The sequence below is a fragment of the Pomacea canaliculata genome, linkage group LG2, assembly GCF_003073045.1.
Source record: "Pomacea canaliculata isolate SZHN2017 linkage group LG2, ASM307304v1, whole genome shotgun sequence".
In the NCBI taxonomy this organism is placed as follows: Eukaryota; Metazoa; Mollusca; class Gastropoda; order Architaenioglossa; family Ampullariidae; genus Pomacea; species Pomacea canaliculata.
Window position 1 is genome coordinate 27,201,911 of NC_037591.1, and position 24,964 is coordinate 27,226,874.

Genomic DNA, 24,964 nt, shown 5'->3' on the forward strand with positions numbered 1-24,964 from the left:
AACTAGTAGACGACGGTGATGGGAGACAGGCTCAAGACAGACACTTGAATGTTAAAAAAAAACTTAAAAAGTTATAAAGGAACACAGGTCTGAACTAATTGGATTCGCGTTCCTTCTGTCTCATAAAAAGAACGGTTTTACATCACCATATATTTCCTAACGACTTTTTACACTGTCTTGTGCTGGGACATGTGTTACATCGTATTTTCTGTTGGAAATTTTTATCCTTCCATTGATCCACGTGCTCCACACCTCGGGTCGCTTTCTGCGTCCTGATGCCTTCTGTTTCCAATTGTCTTATGGTCTTTGTCCTGTCCAGCGTCCATCTCTTGAATTCTCTGTCCTGTCTTGTATCCTTTGTACAGTCTACTGTGTCCAGGATGTGTCATGTGTACTGTGTCCCTGTATACTGTGTCTTATGTCTTATAGCCTGTAACTTCCTGTTTCAAAAGGTAAAGACAGTGCCGACACCTTGCGGTTGTTGCCCATCTCAGGACAGCTTTTGTAAGGGCGGTGCTCATCCCATCTGTTGCTTTTTCTTTCCCCATCCCTGTGGGGAGGTACCCTCTGTACTGCTGCCCTGCATACGGTATCCTAAATGCAGTTGCATGTATACACTGATATCATGTGTCGTCTGTAATATCCAGTATCCCATGACCTGTATCCTGTCATGTGCTTTACATATTGCCTCCATCACTCTGTGTCCTGTGCCCTGTGTATCCTGTATACCTGTGTCCTGTACCCTCTACCCATGTTGTTCATTCTCATCACGACATGCCTCGGTTTTCCGTGACTTGCAGGACAGCTTCTCGGCTCCCGCTCTGGAGGCGGCCCTGGCGCAGATTGCGTGTCCAGAAGGGCCAGACATGATGGCCAGCGTGACGTCAGAGACGGAGGGCGAGGTCGCGGATGGAGTTGGAGGTGATCGGAAGGACTCACACACGTGGGATTCCCTCTACTTCGCACGACTAGACGGCACCGATTGCTCAGCCCCTGACAGTTTGCCACCCTCAACTCCTCGTACGCCCGGTCAGGCGACAGTCGAAGGTAAGGTCCGGTGTCTGACTAAAGCAAGTTCTTCGTCCTTCCTTGTGCAGCATTTCTGGTTGCAGAACTTATGTCAAGAGTACAGGTCTCACTCTGATGTAATGTTTCAGGTTACTATACAAGACGGATTCTTCACCATTAAGGTGTGCTCGGAAGGTGATAGCGAGGACCTGGAAGTTGTTCCAGCTTCTCAGTTTACGACACTCCGGTAAGACTACTTCACATATAACCTATGTGTTTTACATGTGACCTCACTGTTTGTTACATATGACCTCACTCTGTTTGGTTGCCCGCCTTATCTCCTTCACATTCTGAGTTATACCACCAACCATCTTTTCACATCTTTATCAAACACTGAGTAACTTTTTACGTTACAAAAGAAAATCCATCTTGTTTGCATGAAGAGTACCCGAGTGTACCCATTGGACTGTGCACCTTATGTACATACACGGTAAACTAACCCAAAGTCTCCACAGCTGTCTGTCGTCTGCAGCATCGACTGATACAGCTGTCGCCCTCAGATGCTCTGAAAATACAGATAGAACATAATGGTCGACATGTCATTCTCGCTTGTCTGTATTCCTTTCTTTTTCCTTCTTCTTTTTGTTATGATTATTATTATTATCATCTTCATCATTATCATCATCATCCTCATTAATCATCGTCATTGCCTGACCTGCGTTCACTGTGCAGAGAGGTCCTGGAGCCTGTCCTCACCAGGCGAAACATCGACATTAACTTCGTCAACGTCTTCATCGAGAAGTCCAACACCCCACTCCCCCTCTACTCCGATTCCTTTTTTCTCGTCGGCAACACCTTGGAGATCAAAGGTAAGTACACACCTTCTCTCTTTCTCGCGCGCGTGCAAACACACACACACACGCACCTTCTCTTCTTGATTTCCTGTCCTGTCTCTACCCTTCCACCTGGGTGTCTGCGCTCTCTCTGGGTTGTAACCATTTTGTAAACAGAGCACTGGTGGTGACATGTCCTGGAGCCCGGTATTTTGAACTTGGATGACAATGGTCTGCTGTTTCTTGGTACTTTTCCTTGGAAGTCGTTTAATTAAGTTTTGCGATAACTAGAAGAGTTGGACATCTCATGGCGCCAAACAAAAAGTTTCGCCTGACTGTCCGTTCACCGGGATTTGTCTTAAAGTTTACTGAAAAAATAAATTAAGATCTTGCAGAGAAATATAGTGTCTAGGTTTATGACAATGCGGAAATGATTGACAGGAGTAAACAAACGAAAAGCGATTTTGAGACCAGATTGTGAAAGTCGGTCCAGGCAGCCTTTCCAAAGACATTTACATATTTTCGCGATATCTGAAAACATCGCAAACTCATTAACAGTCTGCCGTTGTTTGCTGAGGACCAGGCGGCCGCAGAGATTCTGTTGACAAGTAGTCAATGATGAGGGCAGAAGCTCCTGAACCTTTCATTTAGGACGAGCAAGGCAAACTCATTTTCTGAGTGCATGCGCGCGCGCGTGTGTGTTCGTGTGTGTGTGTGTGTGTTTGTGTGCGCGTGTCTGAGAGTGAGAACGCCTGCCCGCATGTTTTCATGTTCAGGCGCTGCCATGTGTTCTTGTACTTTAGAAAATTTAAATGTGTTTTGACAATGGTCACACGACAGAGCCATAGCTCATCGGACCATAACAAAGGTCTTTCCGAGCAATGAGGACTGGTCGTTCTTCTTCGGTCAAGTGGCTCATCTTCGTGAAGTAAGCAAAAAGGACGCTAGAACTAATGATATATACAAGAGAATGCTACCGTATGTCATTCTCGCTTGACTGTATTCCTTTCTTTCCTTCCTTCTTCATTTTGTTTTTCTCCTTCGTCCAAACTGCTTAATGCTACCATGCCTCAAGTATCTGACACTGCTTTGGCAAAGCTCTTTGTCTTCAGAAATCTGTACCTCGGGGGCCATCTGAGGCGAGGTACCAGAAGATGTTGCCCCGAGTCGATGTCGGTGATGGTTCTGCCTGTCCCGGATTTCTGACACTGGCGCGGCATGCGAGGGTCGTTGGCTGTCCTGATTATATTTTTCCTCGCCGGAAGTGGCTGGAGGACAGTAGCTGTTCTGTCGTCTGATGGATGGCGCATTTACGCGTGCCGTGCGACTAACGTCCACGAACGGAGATTGCTGGGGGCGGGGCAATGCTTGTGTGTGTGTGCGCGCGCGCGGGGTCTGAATCTCGACCACGTGACTTCCTCAACAACCCTCCCCCATCACGGTGTGAGTGCCTGCAGTTGATGTAAATGAACGTCTTCCTGGACGCTTCCGCATCACCAGACAATTCCAATCGACTTTCTCTCTCCTTTCCTCCAGCGCCCTCGGATTCAACTTGTCCGCACTGACCTTTCCCCCTTCATCACTTACCGCCCCTGTCGGCAGACCACCCACGCTCACACAGTTCGGTCCCTCCCCACTTTTTGAACTCTTCTTAAATCTCCAGATTCCGTCGAAAGTGAATGTCATAGGCTGGTAATCAGGGAAGTGAGGCTACGTTCCCAGACGAGGAAGATTTGCAAAAGCCGAGTGAACTATGGGTAGTGACGAGAGGAGTAAAAGGATGTGGTAGGGGGAGCAAACTCGCCATTTTTTATTTTCTCTTTATTGAGAGAGGTGAGAGTGGACTAGGAGAAGTCTCAAGAAAAGTCCGAAAAGGTCTTACTGGAAGACATACCCGAGGTGGAAACTAATCGAAAGCTAGTCGGTTCCCATGGAAACAAGAGCGGAACGAAACGCGTGTCTGATGATTGACTAGAAGCTTCCGCGGGAGATAGTTCCGAAAGGGTACATGTGACTCGTAAGACTTTTACATGTCCAAAGAAGAAGTGCAGGTAGTGGAACACATATGGACCCAGCGGTCCATCAACCCTGACCTACTGCCGTAGCTTCACTGGGAATCGACCTGTCCATCATCAGTCGCCATCACGTGATGACAGCCATTACCTTCACTTTTGTTCTCGTTGGATGCTGTGTTGAGATTCGTTTCTACATGAATGGAGAAAACTTTAAAATATATTTCAGGGCTGTTTGTTGTTGTTCTTGACACGTGTTATTTTAATATTTGTTGCTATTGTTTGGGATCTTGCGGTCTATCGTGTAGCTACAGTGCTGTCTAATGTCCAGCTTGTACTTCACGTGGTCCGTGACGCCATCGACCAGCAGCAGCAGCAGCCTGAGGTTTGCCCTCCCGGTGGCCTGGGAAGCGATGTTCATTTAATTAATCGCTTCTCCAGTCAATAACTTACCGCTGTCTGCCACAGACTAGTACCTACAGTAAAACTCACTTGGTTGAGTACCTACCCACCTCCCACCCCTATCTTTCCATCCACACCCTGATCCTCTTCCAGCTCCGGAGAATTACTTCCGGAAAGTCTCTATACGAGTCGTTCGATGCTGGGTCACGTGAAGAGATGACTAGTTACGAGGTTTAGAAAGAACATACCCTTCCCGCCACACCCTAGCCTCCTCCTCCCAGCCAGGCCACTGCGGCTCCGCTTCACGCATTTATATCTATGACTTATGACAAAAATAAAAATAAATAATCGGTCTACATTTCTGGACTGCTTGCAGCCGAACGTTTCCCCGTCATAACTTCTAGAATAAGCCAAAAGCACAAGTTGAAAAAAACAAACAAACAAACAAAATGCCTGTCCAGTCGAAAGTAAAGACAGTTTTTGTATCTCATTCTTTAGAACTTATCTCATGGTCCCGAGATCATTGACTTGCTTATAACTGTTAAAGTGACAAGAAGGCAAACTTTTACGATTGCCTGTCGACATCCCACATAACCATACGACAAGTCAGTATGAGAATCTCCTTCCCCGCCTGCGTCCCGGTTCCGCATGACAGGTCACCCGTTCTGAGGACAACGTGTCCGTCCATCACCACAAAGGTGGCGCTGTAGGGGTCAGGAGCCAACGGGAGGGATGACCATCGATCTGAAGGAAGCATCGCGGACCACCACTTCGGGCGGTTAGGGAGCTTGAAGAGTTGGTGGATGGGTAATGCGGACTGAAGTCCATCATGCAAGAGGTAATGAGGTGATGGCGATGACGTGGCCTTTAAAGACAGTAGGGGAAGGGGATGTTCGTTGGCGGGGGGAAGGTTGGAACACAGAGATAGGAAGAAAAGTGGGAAGGTTGGAGAAGAATGGGCGTGGGTGGACAGAGATGAAATGTTCTTCATCGTTGATAAATGTAGCTTTCTCTGTCCTACACTAGTTTATTTAGCTGTTTATGTTTGTTTACTGACGCACTCGGTGACTCTTTCGGACATAATATGCACGTGTTCGCGCGGACTCCACCCACGGGGTAAGAGGTAGAACTACAAGCCATGATTGAGCTGTGGAATAACAAACATCTAAATGATGGTCTTTAGACGGACAGGAGGAGAAGGACCTGGGCAGCCGCGAGTCCAGCCAGGAGACTGCACGCAGGCGGCGCGAGTTGGTGGCAGCGCGAAAACTTGGAGTGGATCAATGCGCCAAGTGCGGCGCGGAGGACGAAGGGAGGTTCAGGTAGTGGTGGTGGTGGGGCTGGTGTTGATGGTGGTAGTGCTTGCCGCGACGGCGGAACTGTCAGTTGCGCCTGTCGTCGAGCAGAAAACGGGAGTGCGACGCTTTGCATCTGCGAGAGAGTCTATCACATCAGGGGTGGCACTTCGCTGAAAGTACCCGAGCTCCAGGGTGGGAAGTGCCTGCCTCTCAGGCCTTCCACAAAAGTACCCTCGGGGTGTTAGTGTCATTGCGGTGAGGAGTCGAGAGGAGTTTGTTTAGTTGTTTACTCTCCCCCTACACTGGAACAAAAGTCTGAGACTTTTCCGAGACTGGGGGAGTAGGTGAATCGAGAGCCAGAGTGTTGTTGTGCGGAGTGCTGCTGGCACTTGGATGATGTTGTCGCAGTTTGCGTGGATCAGATAAGGTGCATGTCAACAGGTGAATTAATCTGTTTGTGAGTGTGTGGATCGGAGGAAATCAAACCGTTGCTGCTCCATACTGTGCTGTGCATCGCTAAAATTGCTAATCAAAGGTTGTGTGTATGTGAATAAAAGATAGAGAACTGCGATGTGAACCTCGCGCACTTTGTTGACCGACAGAAGTGAAGGTAAGAGGTACACTTTTGTTTTAGTCATTCGAAATGCCTGTATGGTAGAAAACACGACCAAAGATGTACCAAAGCCGTACATGTGTATGTTCGTGTGCACCAGAGACAGTGAAGGAGAAAGCAGAGGAGTCAGGGTGCGTGGGTGCGTGCTAGCATGCAGACACAATTGATGTAGATTAAATACAAACAATCCAAAAATAACAAAGGTTATATTGTCCTTCCCTCTGTCTCGCTGCGATGACAGTTGAATTGTTTTTTTCACGATTATCGCTACATCTACCCGCATCGACAGCGCGTGGGCGAGGACGTGAAGTGTCTGGCAGCAGCCAAGCTGCGAGGACAGACATCTCACACACGACACACTCGCGTGCAGCTCTCTCTCACATCTGTAATCGCGTGGGCGCGTGCTGCTCAGATTCTAGGGGTCTGGAGGTGGGGGAGAGACTAAATGAAGAAAGAAAGAAATATGGATCGAAAATATAGATTTGTCAGCGGTTCTTCGAGTGCGATCGGCCCAGAAACTAGAAACCCGGAAACCCGGAAACCCGATTCGGTACGTGTTTGATACCCGTTCATTGGGGAGGTGGCCGTCGCTGGCACGAAGGGTGGGGATGGGTGCAGGCCAGAAAACAAAATCAGAGATTTTTTATGTTTTGATATTGACTACGACATTTGTTCACAACGATGGTAATGAGCTTCAAAGAGCGATTGTTGTAGGTAGGTTCGAGGAGTAATGAGAGATACGAAGATTTGTCTCGGGTGGTTGAGAGGGGCAAAGCGGTAGACGTCATGTCTAGGTTACAAGGGAGGATGGTATGACGTCTTGGGTAGGACGGGTATGAAGAGGAGACGAGTTTGCGCGATTAACGTCACGGGTAAGAAGAGACGAGCCCCCCCCCTATTTATGTATGACGTGATAACGGGTGGGGAGGGTAGAGGGGTAGACGTACGTGCGTCAGTAGCTATCACGACCCCTAGACCGTGCAGTGCTATCAACTTTTCGAACGCACTTTACGCTTGTGACGTCTATGGTATAACAAATCAATGTTTACAAAGTTTGTAAGAGGAGGAAGATGGTTAAGAAAGCTCTTTGCAGACTGAAGGAGGAGGAATACGACGATGAGAAGAAGTTGAAATAACAATCACGAACATCGAGTTTCAGCAGGTGCTAATAGTAACGTCACAGGTGGCCACAGATTTCGCCTGCCCATTGGCTGTTAGTTGAGAGCGGCAGGTGGCGACGTAGGTCAGGTTGGCACGTGAAGGCTTGTGACGTGACAAGGTTGCTTCCTCCACTCGATCCTCGACGCCGTTATCTGTCGTCATCTCGCGCACACTGTCGATGCAGTTTATCAAGTTTGCATCAAGATCCTCGAGCATCTGTCTAGCCTTCGCGAGAGATCCCGAAGTTAAGAAGCTGCAAAACGGATATCCCAAGCTTATTTGCTAAGTGGGGTATTTTTACAAATTTTATTTAATGTGCTTTTTTTTTTTTCCCTGCTACATTCTGTCTTCACCCGACTACATCTGTATGAAGATTAGGCGTTCCAAGAACTTACAAATTAACGCCTTTTTAGCTGCTGCAAACCTTTGCTGTGTAATTAAGCGTCCAGACTGCACAATTTGAATGTTCATCCAAAATCTTTCCGTCTTTCTCTCCCTCCCTCCATCGGGCTAAATCAAAGCGTGGTTATTACTGCTGCAGATTGAAGCCAGGAGAATTGTTCATTCTGATTCATGTCACAGACAGATATGAACGGAATATTAGTGATTTTTTTTTTTTTTTTTTGGTAGCGGCTGCGCTTTATATCACTGTCAACATTTTCGTGATATTTGGCTGTTCTGATTAACTGTCTGGAGGGCATATGTCCGTTACTTACCGTCGTCCTGCCCGCTTGATGAGTTCTTCCCAACATCCTGCCAATGTCTGCCGTCATCCCGACAGTTTGATTGGTTTGCTTGCCGAACTCCTGCTGGTTTGATTGGTTGTTTGCCGACATCCTGCCGGTTTGATTGGTTGTCCACTGAACACCAGCCAGTCCATGCGAGAAGACATTTGGCGGGTTCCGGTTGGCTGCAGGGCTAACGGACACGGAGCGAGGTGAACAGAAAAGGTTAATGTTGCGCTGGTTGCACGCACTTGGTAATGACACTGAAGTGCTTTCCCTGTTATGCAGCAGCTGCACGGCTCGGATCAGTACCAGCTACAAATTTTCCCTTCTGTTTCCTTTTTGCGTGCAGAGTGGCTCATCCATTTGTCTGGCACTGTTACTTAAAGCCGAAGCTAGACGGGTTGACTCTGTTGGAAACAACTTGCGTCTACTAGCAAGTCCAAACTGGATGAAGCTCTGACAGGGGACGATTATTGTTGTACAGTCAAGTTGAAAGACTTAAGAAAGGGCAGAAGCACATGGACAGGTTGTTACAGATTTGTTTTCCAGACTAGTTCGCTTTCCATCTGTCGCACTGTGTGAGACGGCCTTTAGATATCCGGCGCCAATAGTCTGCGTCCGACCCCGTCGTGCGGCGAGTCCCATCCTGGCCGTTTGCTCAACGGTGTGATTAACACTAACGGTTTGTTGTCTTTAGGCCTATTAGTGGCAACTTTTTAAAAAATCTACTGGGCGACTTCACCAACTGTCAAATCACGCAGTGGCTGTTGTCGTTGGTGGTAGTCTGTGTAGAGTCCGTTGTTGAGAGAAGCCCCCTGCTTTCCACTGCATGTGGGTCCGAACTTGATGATAGTTCCCCATACATGTGATCAGCTATGGTGATGGTTTTCCATCAGTGATGAAAACGGCCCGCCGACATCAGACTGACGACGAAGCTGACGAAGGTGCCTTCACTTTGGGTTGAAATGTCACGCCTGGATTTGGCAGCAAATAGTCGGGGAGCTTCTGTCTCAGCCCCCACCTCTACTGTTTACTATCGATGCTCGTGATGAAACCCTGTAAACACTCACCCTCGTGGAATGACACTTCAAACGAGAGCTAGCTACTCTTGTTTATCGCGCAGAGCAAAGTAACAGTCGTCATCAAAAACGAAGAAGCGGATACTGTTTCGTTCACGTGAGAAGAAAACTACGACGGTCCTGTCTTTGAGGTGTAAGTATCCAATTCGCTTACAAATGTCCTTGGTTCAGGGCTCAGGTGCTGTTCACTGGCATTAACCCACCTACCGTACCACCAGGAACTCAGGCTTGGAGCCGGTGACCGCTGTGTAGCGACCAGAGATAGGTATAGTCTATACAGACCTCTACAGGGACTAAGAACACTACAAACATTTTCTTTAAAGCCTAAGCATTAATTCTTCTGACCTGCTTATGTCGCATGCTCTTCGTTGTCTGCAGGACTGTATGGTAACAAGACATGATGGATAGAAGGGAAAGGATGACCTCAGTCATTTAGCCTCTGTTTCTCCACAGTCAAACTTTATTCTTCACACAAGCTATGAAGGTAACGATCCAAGGCCACTTTCTACCTCCGTTTGTTTTTGTTTTTGTTTACTACGTTGCGAGACCAGCGGGTCCCATCCCCAGGCTAGTTTTACACGTCGCAGGGTGAAATAGGAAGTGACGTCAGACCTACAAATAGTCTCTGACGTCATCCTCATGCGTCATTCCTGATGGCCACGTCTGTACGACCCCTGACTCCAGCAGCCTGGCCAAACACCTTCTCCACGTGGTGGACGCGGCAGGACCAGCTCATCTCAACATCGATTCTAGCGCCTCCAGGAATACCGATTCTCGCTGTACCATCCCCACTACCACACCACACCACATCCGCCACCACCACCACCACCTTCTACCCCCTAGCCTCACAAAAAACGCCCACTTCCCCTCCCTCCACCCCGACCGCCATGCGGGACGCCATCGATTGACTGCTTTCGGGGCGATATAAAACTCTGGGAGAAGGAAATGCTGGGCGCCATTTTGGGAGGGCAACTTACAAAAGGCAGGGAGGAGGAGCGGCGGGACGCTGAAAATCAAGCTTCGGGCACTTTGGCCCAAGGGCAGTAAATCAAGGGATAACTCTTAACTCTTGCTTACGTTCAGCAGATAATGCGTGCCTTGTCAAGAAACGGGTGCAAGGGGGTTTCTTAAAGATTACGAGAAGAAAGGAACTTGACGACAACGACGATGATACTGCCTACGACTAAGACTACGGCATAATGTTGACGACGACGTATTCAACACACTGCTTCAGTGCGTGCATGCTTGCGAATACATCCGCGCATTGTGATATAAAAAAAAAAAAGCAACGCGAACTTCGTACCGATTCAGTCTTTCGCAGCTTTCATAAAGTCGGTCCTTGTTAAGTTTTGGTCAACTTTTTTTTTTTTTTTTTTTTAAGTTTATGCTCTGTTTGTCTGTCTGTCTTTACGAATTAATATTACGAGGTATTTAGGTGCTGCATCTGGAATTGGTAATTGATGCTAGGAGGGTTTTATGAAGTGGCGTTGAAATACAACCCTACCGCTACTCGCACCACCCTCCAGTTTTTGTAGCCTCCCTCTCGGCGAGTGAACAGAAAGATTTATGTTCTAGAGCTGACCTGAGAGCGAATATCGGTACGTTGGGAAGACGTGACTGTCAGGTGGGAAGAATAGGTCAGAGCTCGTGGTTCGGGTTGAATACCCTTCGCTGTGTAGGGGAGAACCACCCATTCAAGGACTTTGCAGCTATGTACCCAGGTACGAATGTGTCTTTTTGTGGGTCAGAAAATCAGTTTCCATTCCCTAGTTGCGGCCGAGGACGCGAAGGAGACAATGAGCAGCCATGCGTACGACTGTGTGATTCGGATTTCCTGGGACAATGCAAGGCTCTGGCAGTGTGGCTACGGGTCAAGTGGTACAAAGACTGGGTACAAAAGAACCTCACAGTGTAGGTTGTGTGAGCACATTTTTCAAATTACTGATGCAACTGTTCGGGTTTAACTTTGCAGTGTAGGGTAGAGTCGATCCACTGGTCCAACTGAACACGTCGGATGCGCCTCTTCGTGCCGTGACTGGACATTAAGGTCAGAAAGACCCAATAGAAAAAAGTGTTTGTTGTGAATTTAAACTAAGGAAAAAAACCCTGAGATAAAAAACACGAAGACATCTGTGGACACAACAGGAAGGAAAAAAAATTGCTGTGACATTGACTATTTTCCTTAACAGTCGATTAATTATCGTTACAAAAACTTTATTTACTCTGTGGTTGAGCAAAAGGAGGAAAATCCGTGTTGCCAGCGAGAGACAATCCATGTTTCTGCGTGCGTTAGTGGACCTGAAGATTCATGATGGAGCTTATGGAAGTCGGGAGTGCACGAAGTGCCGAATCGACACAAAGGTAGTGCCAGGGGAGTATCCACCTGCTGGAGCCTGACGGAGAAAGACTGCACATCACCGTGTGACTGATTGACTGCGGTGCGGTGGTGCACCTAGTGCGTGACGGATGACTTCTTCACAAAACTCCAAGCCTCAGCTCGGCATCCACGCCACGACCTCGACGACGACGGTGGCGGCGGCAGCACAGCCTTCACGCAAGATGGAGACGGTGCGCTCGGCCCCAGCTATCATCGCTCTCATCGAGGACGACGACGAAGACGACTCGGTCTTCCTGACAGGTAACAGCTCGTTGTCGCAGCGTGTGCAAAGGTGGTGTTGTTCTTTTTGTTTCCACACACTCCCCATCCCATCCCATCTCGCCGCTCTCTCATGTGTTGCTTGCTGCTTGAGTCAAAGGTCACTGTTGTGGTGATGCCGGCGTGATTCGACTTTGTATATACATCACAACTTTTTAAAAGATTTGAAAGATTGTCACAGCCTTCTTACCCCTCATCCTTACCTGCATGCATTTAAAAAATGCACGGTAGATAGAATTCCTTCATTCACTTGTGTCAGACAGTTCAGGCCCCCTACCATTCCGATCAGACGGAGCGTGAGACGAAGAGACATCAGATCTGATGTCGACACTCGGTGGAAAATTTGTCGGAGGGGTCACGTGGTACGAGCCGTGACTGGGGAGGTGAGGAGTAGGGGGAGTAGAAGTCGTGTGGATGGTGGCTTGAATGGAACTCCATGTCCTCGTTTCCATGATGGTCCACCATTGTCTGAGCGTGACGTGCTCACTCGCGCAGACGTCACCAACGATCTTTGGCTCGGTGTCACGCTTGAGAGATGTCCTACAGGCTGGCGCTGAAGCAACAATCTTGTACTAGGCAGAACTAAAGCAAGGGAAAAAATATCGATTAAACAGGAGTATATTTAAACATAGCAATGAAATAAGGATGAAAGGTTTTATATGTAAAAGAAGCAAAGGTGAAAATAATAATAAAGTTAACTCATATAGCGCTTTACACCACCATCAAAGGAAGCTCAACGTGCTTTACCAAAAAAAAAAAAAAAAAACCCCCCCCCCACACACACACAGACATATTAATAATGAACGTTGATCTAAACAACACTGTAAGATTATTGTGTGAAGTATGAGATGTTGGGAATATCAACGCGATGAGGAATCTCCTTGCTACATTCCCCCAAACTATATAATAATTATGGCAGGGCAATCCATTATGGTCTCCACACTCTACAGTAACAGAATCTGACAATTATGATATTTGTAATTGGATTTACTTAAGGATCTTCTAACTATATAATATGATAATGGGATCTCCAAACTTTGTGATAATTATGACAGGATCTTAGGATCTCCAAGCACCACTGATTGGTATCCAGGTGTTTGAGTTTCTCTCTCTCTCTACTGCCTGATCATAACCAGTTAACCTTAGCTCCCTTGCCAAGCTGTCAGAGAACCGTTACAGAGACCGCATACCTGTAAGCAGCGTCCACAGCTACACAGACGGCGACTACCAGAAGTGCCAGTCTCTCAAGGCCCTCGTGTCACAGGCGGACAAGTGCCTCCCACGTCTACTCCCTGCCAACCTCACAGCCTGTCTGAGTCACACTCCTCTGTGACCAGCCCGCAGAACCTTGCGGAAAGCTTGCTCTGGTAATGATGTGGCGGCAAGAGCCTCCTGGCTCAAACATGGCTGCCAAGCCTCCTCGTGCCGTAGCTTGGTTGCAGGCTGCTGAAGATTAAGAGCCAACTTCCCAGCACCTCTGACAAGTTTTTTTATTATTATTATTTCTCTTTCCATCATGTAACATCGCACGTGCGCTCGCACACATACTAACATCCGTATGTCACATTATCCTACATCACAATCTCTCACCTGTTCAGACGAAATATTTTTTCCTTTTAGACGCGGAAAGATTTAAATTTAACCGTTATCGTTACCGAGATGACGTCATACTTAAAAATGGCGTACAGAAATGGCAGTGAGTAGGTGAATAATTGGATAAGTTATCCTCATAGACGTTACTGGAAGCCAACATTTTTAACAACTTTCAGGAAACGAGACACAAATAACAACTCTCTATCTGATCGCTAATCGAGAACCACTTCCCTTTTCTCCTCCTACACCACCCTTACCCTCCTCCCGCAGTCCGAAAAAAAAAAAAACCCTGACAACAACAGGAAGAGAAATGGTGTGATGACAGGTACGGTGCATCTTCGCCTGCTGTTTGTGTGTGTTTCTGTGGTTCTACACCTTTGGCAAGAGTCCCATGAGGACAAGAATGTCCTACCCTGGGCTCCGGTCTTTTGCAACAGGTCTGATGGTAGTCGCCGCCACTTGAGGGGTCAGTGTCTGGCCCCGCCACCAGCCTGTGGAGGCTTGACTTGCAGGCTACAGCCTGCTGTATGTGAGGTTGTGTGTGTGTGTATGTGTCCGTGTGTCCGTGGGCGTTGTTCGCCACTCCACGAGTGGACCTCGCAAGCCGGCGCAAACATTGGCAGGCAAAGATGACTTCACTGTTCGCGCCTCGGATTTCATCCAAAGTGCTCAGCGCTACCAGCGTAGGGGGGCATATTGCAGGACCTCTCCCCCTCCCTTTCGGGGTCAGAACCCTGGCGAATATTTAGCAGTGTGGTAGTCGTTCTACGTCAGTCATGTAACCGGCCAGGAGCAAAAATAGTGAAAGAAGAACGAGCTGACGATTGTGCCGAGAAAGCAGTGCCAAGTGACTTTCATGTTTTCATCATTGGCAAGGTTCTAGTGCTGTGGGTTCGTTGCCACGCGTTTCTGACGTATCGTCTCGTTTACCCAGTGGTTTTTTTTTTTCCTTCACTATCTCACCAAAAAAGACAAAACAAACAAACAAATGTTTGACGTCACTTCCTCACTGGACTATTTTCATCACTGTCTCTTACAACGGCGACCAGTGCTGGCCGATGTGACACAAGTGTCGACCTGTAAGAGAAGGAAGGCGAACGTCAGAAGCTAATGTTGGTCATTATCGTTGTCGTCTGTCGATGTGGCAGTGACGCAGCCAGCTGCAGGAGCAACGTAGTGTTCTAAGTACTGACCACAACTCTCGACGTAGTGTATGGTGGACTGCGATGGATTTACCTGGATTGAAGCTACTACCACAGACCCAGGACCACAACGTTTGTGTTCACACTTGGTCAGCAGGACAGCTTGATGTCCTGGAATATGTGTTTCCAGCCAGCGCTTCTTTCTTTGCTTCCGTCGTTGATGAGAGCGACGTTTCGACTCTGTCACCAGTGACGTGTATGGGTGGATAACTCCTACCACATAGTTGAACGCTTCACGTAGTTGTGACCTATGTACGTGACCAGGACGTAATGGATGCCATCAGTGTGACGTGACGTGAAGTAGGTGTTGAGGCACAATCAGTGAAGATCTGTCAGGCAAGAAACTAGTGTGAACTTCCAGAGACGCAACAGCTGTTTGTCGAGAGACCACTTGTGCGCGGAACAACAAATGTTATCAGTCATCTAGGACAGCAGGTCTTTTCTACAACCGTTATTATCTGCCACGAACAGTCGGAAGTGAAACATAAAAAAAGACTCTTCTCGAGAGACAAACTTTGGAGGAATTTGCTTATCTCGTAGGCAGAGCTTGATCGCGATGCGACAGATGAGTCGGTGGTGGGAGAACCCTGGGGGTAGCACAGTCCATGTGTCCTGCACTTCTGATACGGAGGGAAACAAGACTCTGCTCTCAGACCCACCCCTTCGGTGATCTAGAACTTAAGGAAGTGAACTCGCACTTGGACAAGGCGTGGACGTGCACTGGTGAGCGCACTGAACTGCAATATCCGGTTGCGTCACGTGATCCTTGCGGTGTGCCATGGTTAGGCGGCGATGTATTTTCTCGAATCTAGAAAAACAGCAGGTAAGTGAGGCTCTGCCTTCCCCTCCTCACCCGCGTTGTGGGAATTTTTTATTATTATTATTTCTAGGTTGGACTAAAAGTTGGCTAGTTAATGAGGACATTGTTGCCGATAGACACTTGACAGTCTAGTGCATCTGCACTGCCGGTGCGACCATGTAGGGACCGTGTAGTTGTGCTGCTGCAGACCGGCTAGAGGCTGGGACAAGACTGTTGGAGAGTGAGATAGCATAGAAGGCCGTAGTTGAGCCACAGAAATAAGATTTTTTACACAAGGGGTCGGTGGGATGCTCGGCATGTTCAGCGCCCGCCGCGAGACAAACCGAGCGTTTCGATCGTTCGTTGAGGTCGCTGCAGATGCTACCTTCCCTTTCTAGAAACTTTTCAGCGATGAAGACTCGATGGAAAGATGTAAGCTTCGTTTTCCAAACTCTTTTTGGCATAAGTTTGTAATACGGTACACTTGGTGCTGGTTGCCCTCGTAGCAACGTGTTGGTAACAATAAAGCCAGCCCGCATTACCTGAAAATGCTACAGCTATGAACAGTATTGAAACAAAACTTCTTATCTGCAAAGCCAGTGTTGCATGGTAGCCTCTGAAAGTAGGTCCACGAGACAAAAGCTTTGCTACTGCGAATGGTTCAGATCCGAAGTTTAGTTTTCCGAAGATAGCGTGCTGCCATATCTGTTGGCAGGATCAATGTGTTTAGTGAGGAGACGTCGGCTGTATCAGCTCCGTAGCTTTTTATCGAATTTACCAAATCCGTTTCCTCCAGTTTACAATTGTGTCCTTTCAACGACGTAAGTTAATCAAAAGGCTAATTAGGTTGTGGATTGTCTTTTTCGTGGAACTGGCTCTTTTTGATCCATACTTTCCCAGACGCAGATTTTTCAGAGCCAGCAGCTGTCGCTTGGTTCTGGCATGCTCCATCTTACTACCAGCCATGTGAAGAGACCAGCGTCCTGTAGTTGTAAATCTGGCTGATTTCTCTTCTTCCTCTCTCTTTTCATATTCCATCTTCCTCCCATCACACCCTCGAGTCCATTTTTCTGACATTGTCGCCCCACTCCCCTCTCCTTCCCACTCCCCCCAAAAATATTACATTTGACTCCAGCATGCCGGACATGGATGAGGTCAGCAGGTCGCTGGGGCTCTGGCACAGCCTCGTTTTAAGTCTCAGCAGCAGTGGGGAATGAGATCGCGCATCTCCTGTTTACTCTGGCCGAGATTACGAGAATTTGATCTTTGAGCCCGGTCGATGGTTTGCGATGTAGTTGTCAGAACAGAAGCCGGCTGGACTGAACACGTGGCCTTGGCAGTCTTTCTATTCCCCTCCCCTCCCCACACACACAAACATACCTCCTTTCCTTGTCCTCCATCACCTTTTGAACTCCTCCCATCCAAACAAAATGGTGTCTCAACTTTTTTTTTTTATTGTTTGCTTGACGCAAGATTTAGAATCGTTGTCTTGCCGCCATCTTGCGAGACAGTTTTGGAGAACCGTGCTTTACGTTTGTTTTTGTCGATTGTGATTGGTTGATTTTGAAAAAAAAAACCAATACTTTCACCGGCCAAACGTTGTCACGCTCTGCTGACGTGGAACACTAAACTACCCACATGCCCTTTTGTTTAATGCTTAGCCAGTCATATTCCTACCCTGTCCAAGACTGCCAAAACAAGAAAACTGTGACCATGGCAGATCTGCACATCAAGACGACCCCATCCCCTTCTCCTAGTTTTGCAAAGGCCCTGCACACTCATCGTTCAGAGAGTCACATGCAGCTCCATCGCCATCGTCAGCTCCAATCGTCGACACTCGCCGCGGTCTCTTCGGCATCGCGGGCAGTCAGCCTACTGCCTCCGGGGCAGGTACGCTCTCTCTAGGGTTGGTACCTGTTTATGAGGCTAGACTGGCTTACAGGAAGTACCCTGAGTTGCTGACGGCGTTAAACACAACCAACCAACCAGCTTACTACAGCTCCCCTCCCCCTGCCCCTGTCTTTCTAAAGATCACAGGAGGGAGTGCTGCTCACTACAGCCCGATTATTCAAGCGCGTCATCATGATGGATGCTGACAGTTGGGGTCGCGTGCCTGCCCTCTCTCCCTAATTAAATGGTCGATGACGCTCTGTGGTTACAGACAGGCTGCACCGTGCTGCGGGGAAACCTGCTTTGATCTTGTACCGGAAGATGAGAAAACAGCTGTCAATTAGAACAGAAAGGAAGAGGACCTCCAGTCAGTCGCTTTTTTGCTCCTGTCCGCCTTCATTGTTACTCACCTGTTTCATTTGCTAGCCGTCTTCTGTTTAGAATTTTAAATGCTTTGGAGCTTGTTCTTCTAGCAGACATACCAATGGACAGATGAACCGACACAGAGACGCCTCACAGGCATAAAAGTGTAATATTAAAAATATTGTCATTGTCACTAACGGAATCATCCTCCGTTACCATCAGCCAGAGGAGTGTGTTACGCAGAATACAGACGCCAAACGAAACTACATGTAGAGCCCAGACTCGACCAGAGTTCTCAAAACCTTGCACTGTCTTCCTGTACCATGAAAACTCCTGCGTTCTTTTCCGTGAAAGAGGGGATTGGTCTTTCAGTTAGTCATAGCTGAATAATAATGTAACATGTTGAGAAGTGGGGATAATGTGATGTTTTCGGTAGACAAATGAGGCTACGGGGAGTCTAATGGAGAAACGTTGCGCGCCCTCTTGTCTTCCCTGTCGTCGGTGGACCAACAGGCGTGGCCCGAGACCATCACACCTGTAACTTTGTTTTGAAGTGGTCCGGCACTGTTTTCTCCGCTGTCTGTTTTGGCTCAGCGCTGTCGCTGTTGTTTCCACGGGACACGGGAACGGCCATCGAGCGTTTGGTTTTGCCTTGGGACAACAGACCTGCCTTGCCCTTTGACAATAGTCCAGCACTTCGCCTCAAACACCAAAGTCTGGAGTTCTCTCAGGCGTGTGCTTTGGTTTAGTCAGCGCCCTTTCCTCGCAACCCTTGTTTGCGAAACAGCGGAGCGGAAGGCGAGGAGAGACAACTATTGTCAAGAAAACAACTCCTGGACATGTCATGCTGGTATGGTAGCTCTTTTGTTCCTGAAGTTTTGTTAGTTTTTTTCAGTTCTGTAATCTTTTTTTGAAACTTTTGTCTTTATTCACAAGCAGCTGGAAATGAACTGAGCGTTTTTCATATCACTTTTTCCAGTAGACTTCAAAGGTCCGTAAAAACATCTTGTAGAGGAGATTCCAGATAGAACCCAAAGCTCCACATGTCACTTGATTCTGATTTTCGTTTGGTGACCAGTATTATGTGAGATATCGACCCTTAACTGACGATTGCTTCTCTGATTACCTTCTGGATTTAATTGTGTAGTAAGATGCACTTGTCTGTCTACTGGGGGAAGCTCAGTGCAAGATAAGCTTGTTCAGTGGCCGCAGTTTTCTTGACAAAACAAATGTCGCATGCCTGCGCTTTATTTAGATCGCGGAAGGAGGATCGTCGATGGAATAGAGGGAGGAGAGGAGGAAGAGGACAGAGACCAAAGGTGAACGCCAAAGTTTTGGATTATCTACCCCTTAAACGGAGGTCAGTCACATTGCCCCGCGTGTTGTCCCCTTGTTTGTAAAGGAGGTCTTTGGTAAGACCTTGGTAAGCCGGCGCCCTTGTGTGCGCGAGGGTTGTGTTTGACATCGCGACTCCTCCCAGCCACGGGCCTGTTGGCGAAGGCCATGGTGTAGTCCCCCTTCAAGTGTGCATTGTTTGTCCAGCCTCAGATACATGACTTGAACTAGCCATCAGATCGCCGCTGAGCTTCTTCTGGAAGGAGTTCTGTTTCTTCCAGCTGGGAACTAAGCCAAGGTGGAACTTGAAATAGCCTGAAACTACAGAGGTATTTTGGGATCGGAGTGTACAAAACAGTTTATTTCGTTCTTAAAGGCGTTAAACGACTCGAGCAGTCGCAGAGTAAGGAACTCCTTCTCTGTCTTGCTTGCTTCCTTTTAAAATATATCTTGAGAGTGTTTCATCTTATATGTGAACAGATTTATTGTGAAAAAAATGTGTATTTATCCAGAGTGTTCCACCTGTAGTAATCGAGGTATGCAACTTTGAAACCTGGTTTAGGTCATCGCAAAAAAGACTTCTCAAGAAGTTTTCATGTATCTAAGTAATTGTGCGGGATACACACCCACATACATAACATAAATGCTCTTTCGCACACTCATCTACATCTTTCCATGCGCCCAAACTCTTGGACTCCGTTTCTATACTTCATTATGTTTCGGCAAAGGTTTACCTACTCCGCACCCGTGGCGCACATTGAAGTAATTTTGTGTGTGCGTGTCTTAAAGGGGAAAAAACAATTTTGGCCTACCTGTCGATGACGAAAAGACTGCTGCTTATGGAATGAGAATGCTGAAAACAATGGATGATGTCCATTCCATAATTTCAGGGAAATTTGAAGCCTTCATTTTCACTTCATCGCCTGCGAGAGCCACGTTTTTTCTCCTTTTGTGATCAAAAGATCACCGAAAGAAGACGATGATGAATGACGACGACGACGTTGTTTCATTTGAGAATAGACTGGAAAAAAATGGAATTATCTGAGTTCTGCAAATTGCCTGCAGAGTAGAAAGATATATCTTTTCGTTAAAAATCCTAGTTATGTTGTCGAAGCGATAACCTGTGCAACTGTCAGTGTATTGAGAACGACCTACGTGCTGTGACCTGTGACCTTGTGTGTGCAGAGAAAGATGAGCGCGAGTTGGACATGGTGAGCCAGGGATCCGGCAAGCAGCGGCCCAGCAGCGCCTCCAAGTCCTCCAACAAGGCGGCCAAGTCCTCAGGGGTAAGAGGATTATCACCTTTATCCATGAGTAGCTTCGACTCATTGATAGGCGCTTTATAACATAATATTATGCACACATATACTTCTGTACCTTTCAGTCCATGTATATATGCACACACACCACCCCACCGCCACCATTGGTCCCTCAGTGAAATATTACAAATACATAAAACTGTTACAAACATATGAGTTATTATTGCTATTGTCATTTTTGTCAGTGTTCTTGTAACACAATAATGCCTACTATGTTCATACAAAGAGTGAAGCTTTTTTTCACAGTATTCAAATGTAATTGATTTGTATTTGATGATGTTATTGCTTTTTTAACCATAATCAAATAATTAGTACAAATTATCTTAATGTAGAGGGCCTTTTTGCTTGAAAGCAACACTGTTAAAATTTAGCTGTATAATATAATATTTGGCTAGTCTTGACCTAGATGTTGTACAGCTATAGTCACCGCAAGCATACTGCTTAATTAGTTATAGTCATTAGAAAATAGACTGCTTAATTAGTTATAGTCATCAGAAAACAGACTGCTTAATTAGTTATAGTCATCACAAAACAGACTGCTTAATTAGTTATAGTCATCACAAAACAGAATGCCTAACTAGTTATAGCTACCACAAAACAGACTGCTTAACTAGTTAGTCACCACAAACAGGCTGTTTGACTAATTATTAGTCCAGAGAAAGCTCAACGTCTTTATTCTATCACTAAAGTTGCAATGTTCTTAGTGACTGGGTCTGTCAAATTTGTTACTGACAGCAGAAAGCACATTACTGAATCTAAGTCATGTAGCTAAGCTGTCACATGTGCAGTGTCTGTGAACGACATCTGAACATGCTGGCTACACACTAGCAATAAGATAAGCTGCTCATCATCCTGTGCTTATCTGTGATTGTCAGAATGTAGGGATTATTTTTCAACATTCTTTGGATAGGTTTTGACCTGTGTAGGTCCCTGTGGCATTTGATATCTCTGGGAATTTTTGCCCCGTTGAGAGAAGAATGCATGCTCAGATTGGTTCAAAACATCCAGACCCGCCACTGGATTTTTGTTGCCTGGAAATCTGATCTTGCTCATTCGATAACACTGTGCTTTGCTCGATTTGTATTGCTGTGGTTCAGCAACTTGTGAAAATACTACACGAATAAGAAATGGAAAGAAGTGTGTCAATACTTGTATTTAAAATTCCTATTTTCAGAAAATGTGCTTTTTTTTAAATCTTAAACTCTATTGTTGCCTTTTCTTTCATGTACAGATTTCAGGCATTAGGCTTACTAAGTCATTTGGACAGAAACCAGTTACCCAACCATCTTAAAACTTTAATGTTTTCTTTAATATATTAATAATTTATTAACCCGAAATGGTGTTTTGTTTTTCCTTCCTAAGCTAATCTTTATAACAGCAGTGAGATACATATTCTTGAAGCATAAATTTATTTGTATTTTTATTTAAACACAATACTAAGCACGGCAAATCAAAGACCACTTAATGTTTTACTAAACATATACTTACCTGTAACCTAATTCCACCTAAAGTTTGTCCTCTATATGCGTTTATTTAATATGTAGCATTTTCCTCCTGTTGCATCTAAACATATTAGTAGACTGTACTTGCGAACCTGATTGTGTGTGTGAGTGAGAGTGTATGTGAGAAGAATAATCTGTAATTTTTTGAATTGTGTTATAAGCCATTTCTTGGTGAGAATAATTTCAAATAAAAATCGTTTTAAATCATCTTTTGAATACCTCTAAAGCCAGAAGACTACATGACAATTTTTTTTCTGCCTTCAATATTTTTTGGAAAGAATATTTGATCTGCAGCCTCCTACAGAAGAACGAGATCTGATGTATTGAGTGCTACACCTATTCTTTGGCCACCAGATCATTGTACATACCTTGTCTGTCTCTCTCACACACTCAGAGAAGCTCGCGGCGGGACTCAGTGGGGGTCGTTGCCACGCTGTTGGAACCTCCTCCGACCAAACAGAGGAGAGGCTCCCTGCAGCTGCCGTTCCGCGAACATTTCTTCAATTCTAAGGGAGACAACTCCCAGAGTAAATCTGGGGAGGTTAGGTCGCAGGACGATCCCTTCGTAAGTTGCATGCGGTTACCTGTCTCATGTACCTGTCGGCCACTCCCACCACCCTCTCCTGCTCTGTTTTTTCTCCTAGATGACTCTTACTTTCCCTGTGCTAGATGTGCTGCACCTTCTTCGCCGTTTTGCTTCAACGATCTTTGACCTTTTATTTTTAATCTCGGAGAGATCAGTTTCTTGTGCATGGTTTATTTTTAAGTTTTTTTATCATTTCGTTTTTGCATCCCTTGGTCAGGAGCTGTTGTTGTTGTTATTTATTCCATTTCGCCGTAGAAATGTAGTCGAATAACACGTAGTAATAGCCTGTCTCCCCACAACTAATACCATTCCGTGTTTTCCTGCGGTTACTTCCCCTGATGTATCGTGTAGTGAGGCTCGAGGTCTAATGATCCTGCTTGAAGTGTTGAGTAGTGGAGGAAAAATACATCCATTATAAGCTGTTTAACACCTGCTTCATCACATGAAAGAGAGTTTTTGTTTCTGACCATAAAAGATCTAACACTCGGCTCCCCTCCCTGCCTTTTTTTATAACCACCAAGTCAGCATCTGTATAGGGCAAGCCCAGAGCAGATTCTCTATTTATTGTTTGCTTCTGCTTGGATGGTATATAACAATGGTAAAAACAGCAGGTATAGTCTGTCTGTTTGTTCTTTTGTCTGAACAAGAATGTCAGGAGAATCTTGCTGCTAAACAGTGAAAATAGAAGTTTAGTTTTACAGAGATTTTGATCATGAAATTGAGTCCTCAATGATAGCCCGGCAAACTTTCGGAATAGAGGCTTTGCCTTTACGAGTACTTAAAACATTTTTTCTTATTTAATTTTTTTTTCTGAAGAGGTGGGCAGAGGTTATTACTCTGAGTGCTTGTTAATTTGTTTGGGGATAATTTGGGGGTGGGGGCTATATTAGCTGTTTTTTAAACACGAACATAAATTTAAAAAAAAAAATAAAAATTTATGAGCTATGCCTTATACAAGAACAATTTCAAAGCTGTCTACAATGGAGACAGTTTTAAGAAGATATATATATCCTTAGATATACTTTCCTTCATTACTTTTTGCAAATTCATGGCGTAGGCTTATGTGCTAGTTTACCGGTCTACCTTTGCAACATGCTTATACATGTGTATGGGCGAAGCCGCCATGACTGTGAGCACCTTCGTCGTTGTTGTTGTTACTATAACTTTTCCATGATACACCGTCCCGCGCTTGTGGTCACGCACATTTTTGCGCCACTCTTAGCTCCCGCTCATAGACTGGCTTATTCATTTTCTCGTTCAGTTATTTTCTCTATTTCTTTCTTTCATGCACACGTGCGCGCTCACGCACACACACAAACACACACACAAACAAAGCGGATGTATTCTGGAGTTGTGACCTGTTTGTTTTTTTCCCCCTTTTTTTTCTTTCTTTTCTTTCAGTAATAATATTCTATACTGCTATAATAGAACAAAAGAAGTTTTGTGGATATAAAAACACAAGAGCGCATGTATTCTTTGATTTGTAGCTGACCACCTTACCTTCATTTTCTCAGCGATAATAATATTCTATGCTGCTATAATAAACCCAAAATAGCACGTATTTAATATAATGGCATGTATCACACTAAAATAGATGTATTATCGATGCCGTAAAAAGGCTCGTGTGGCTATAAAACGTGCATACCAAGGAGGCCATAGTCTAGACATAAAAGTAGCAGTCCTGCTGCGTTGTGTGACGCCATGCGGCAGCCTTTCTTTAAGAAAAAAGAAAAAAAAACAAACAAACTTCGAAACACAACTTCAGAAGTACACTGTCATGGGAGTGACCACGTGACACAGTCTTCATGTTCGGTTTAATGTCACTTTCGTGGTTGCCCTTTTTAAAACTCCTATATTTTACTATTACTGGGGACTGCTGCTTCTTCATTTTCCCTTCTGCTGATGGATAAAAGGGATGGGGCGGGGGTTTGTTGGCGTTGGGGGGTTTCCTTTGTACTTTAGTGACTTTGTTCGTTTGTTTGTTCCTTCCTTCCTTCCTTGGGCGGTCCGGTTAGCGCTTTTTACCAATGCAGTGAAGGTTGGCTGTCCTGGGTTCAGCTCTCGTCTCGGGCACGCTGTTCTTTCTCTGCATGTGGCGTCTGTTTACAGGGCTGACTGCCTGGCCGGGATATATAGCCTTTTGCTTAGTTCCCCTCCCACTTCCTTCCATTGTTTGATTTGGATAGAGAAACTTGGACCTGTACAAGGTCATCGACGTTCCTCCGTGACTTTGTTGGGTCTCGTTAGTATTTCTCTTATTTCATTTTCGGTTTTGTTTCTGGTGAAGCTGATTGCTCGTCGGGGTTGTCTGCGATTAGTGTATTTCTGTATACAAAGCCACCACCTTTTTACGTCGACATTTATCACCCTTTAGCCTCTCTGCGTGTAAAATCATTTGCTGTCATTTGACCCTTTACGTCAGGACATGCAACATTTTATTACGTCCTTCACGTCATAAAATATCACGCCTGACGTCGCTTGGCCCAATACGTCATAAAATGTAATATTTGACGTTGTTTAGCCCTGACGTGTAATACTTAGCATGTTGGACCTTTTCGCGCCACGTAAACTGAAGCTGCTTCTCG

General features: G+C 46.0%; 1 protein-coding gene across 10 annotated transcripts in view; it reads left to right on the forward strand.

Annotated features, from left to right (window-relative positions):
- The window catches only part of LOC112557874 (pleckstrin homology domain-containing family G member 5-like), a 58,951-nt gene extending 38,782 nt beyond the window's left edge, over window positions 1-20,169 (forward strand). For all 10 annotated transcript variants that reach the window (XM_025227967.1, XM_025227969.1, XM_025227968.1 and 7 more), the window contains 4 exons: window positions 801-1,047; window positions 1,158-1,255; window positions 1,741-1,877; window positions 20,158-20,169. In XM_025227967.1, the coding sequence (XP_025083752.1) occupies window positions 801-1,047; window positions 1,158-1,189 (279 nt within the window). In that variant the 3' untranslated portion in view covers window positions 1,190-1,255; window positions 1,741-1,877; window positions 20,158-20,169. The remainder of the gene's footprint in view (window positions 1-800; window positions 1,048-1,157; window positions 1,256-1,740; window positions 1,878-20,157) is intronic.
- Window positions 20,170-24,964: the final 4,795 nt, after the last annotated feature.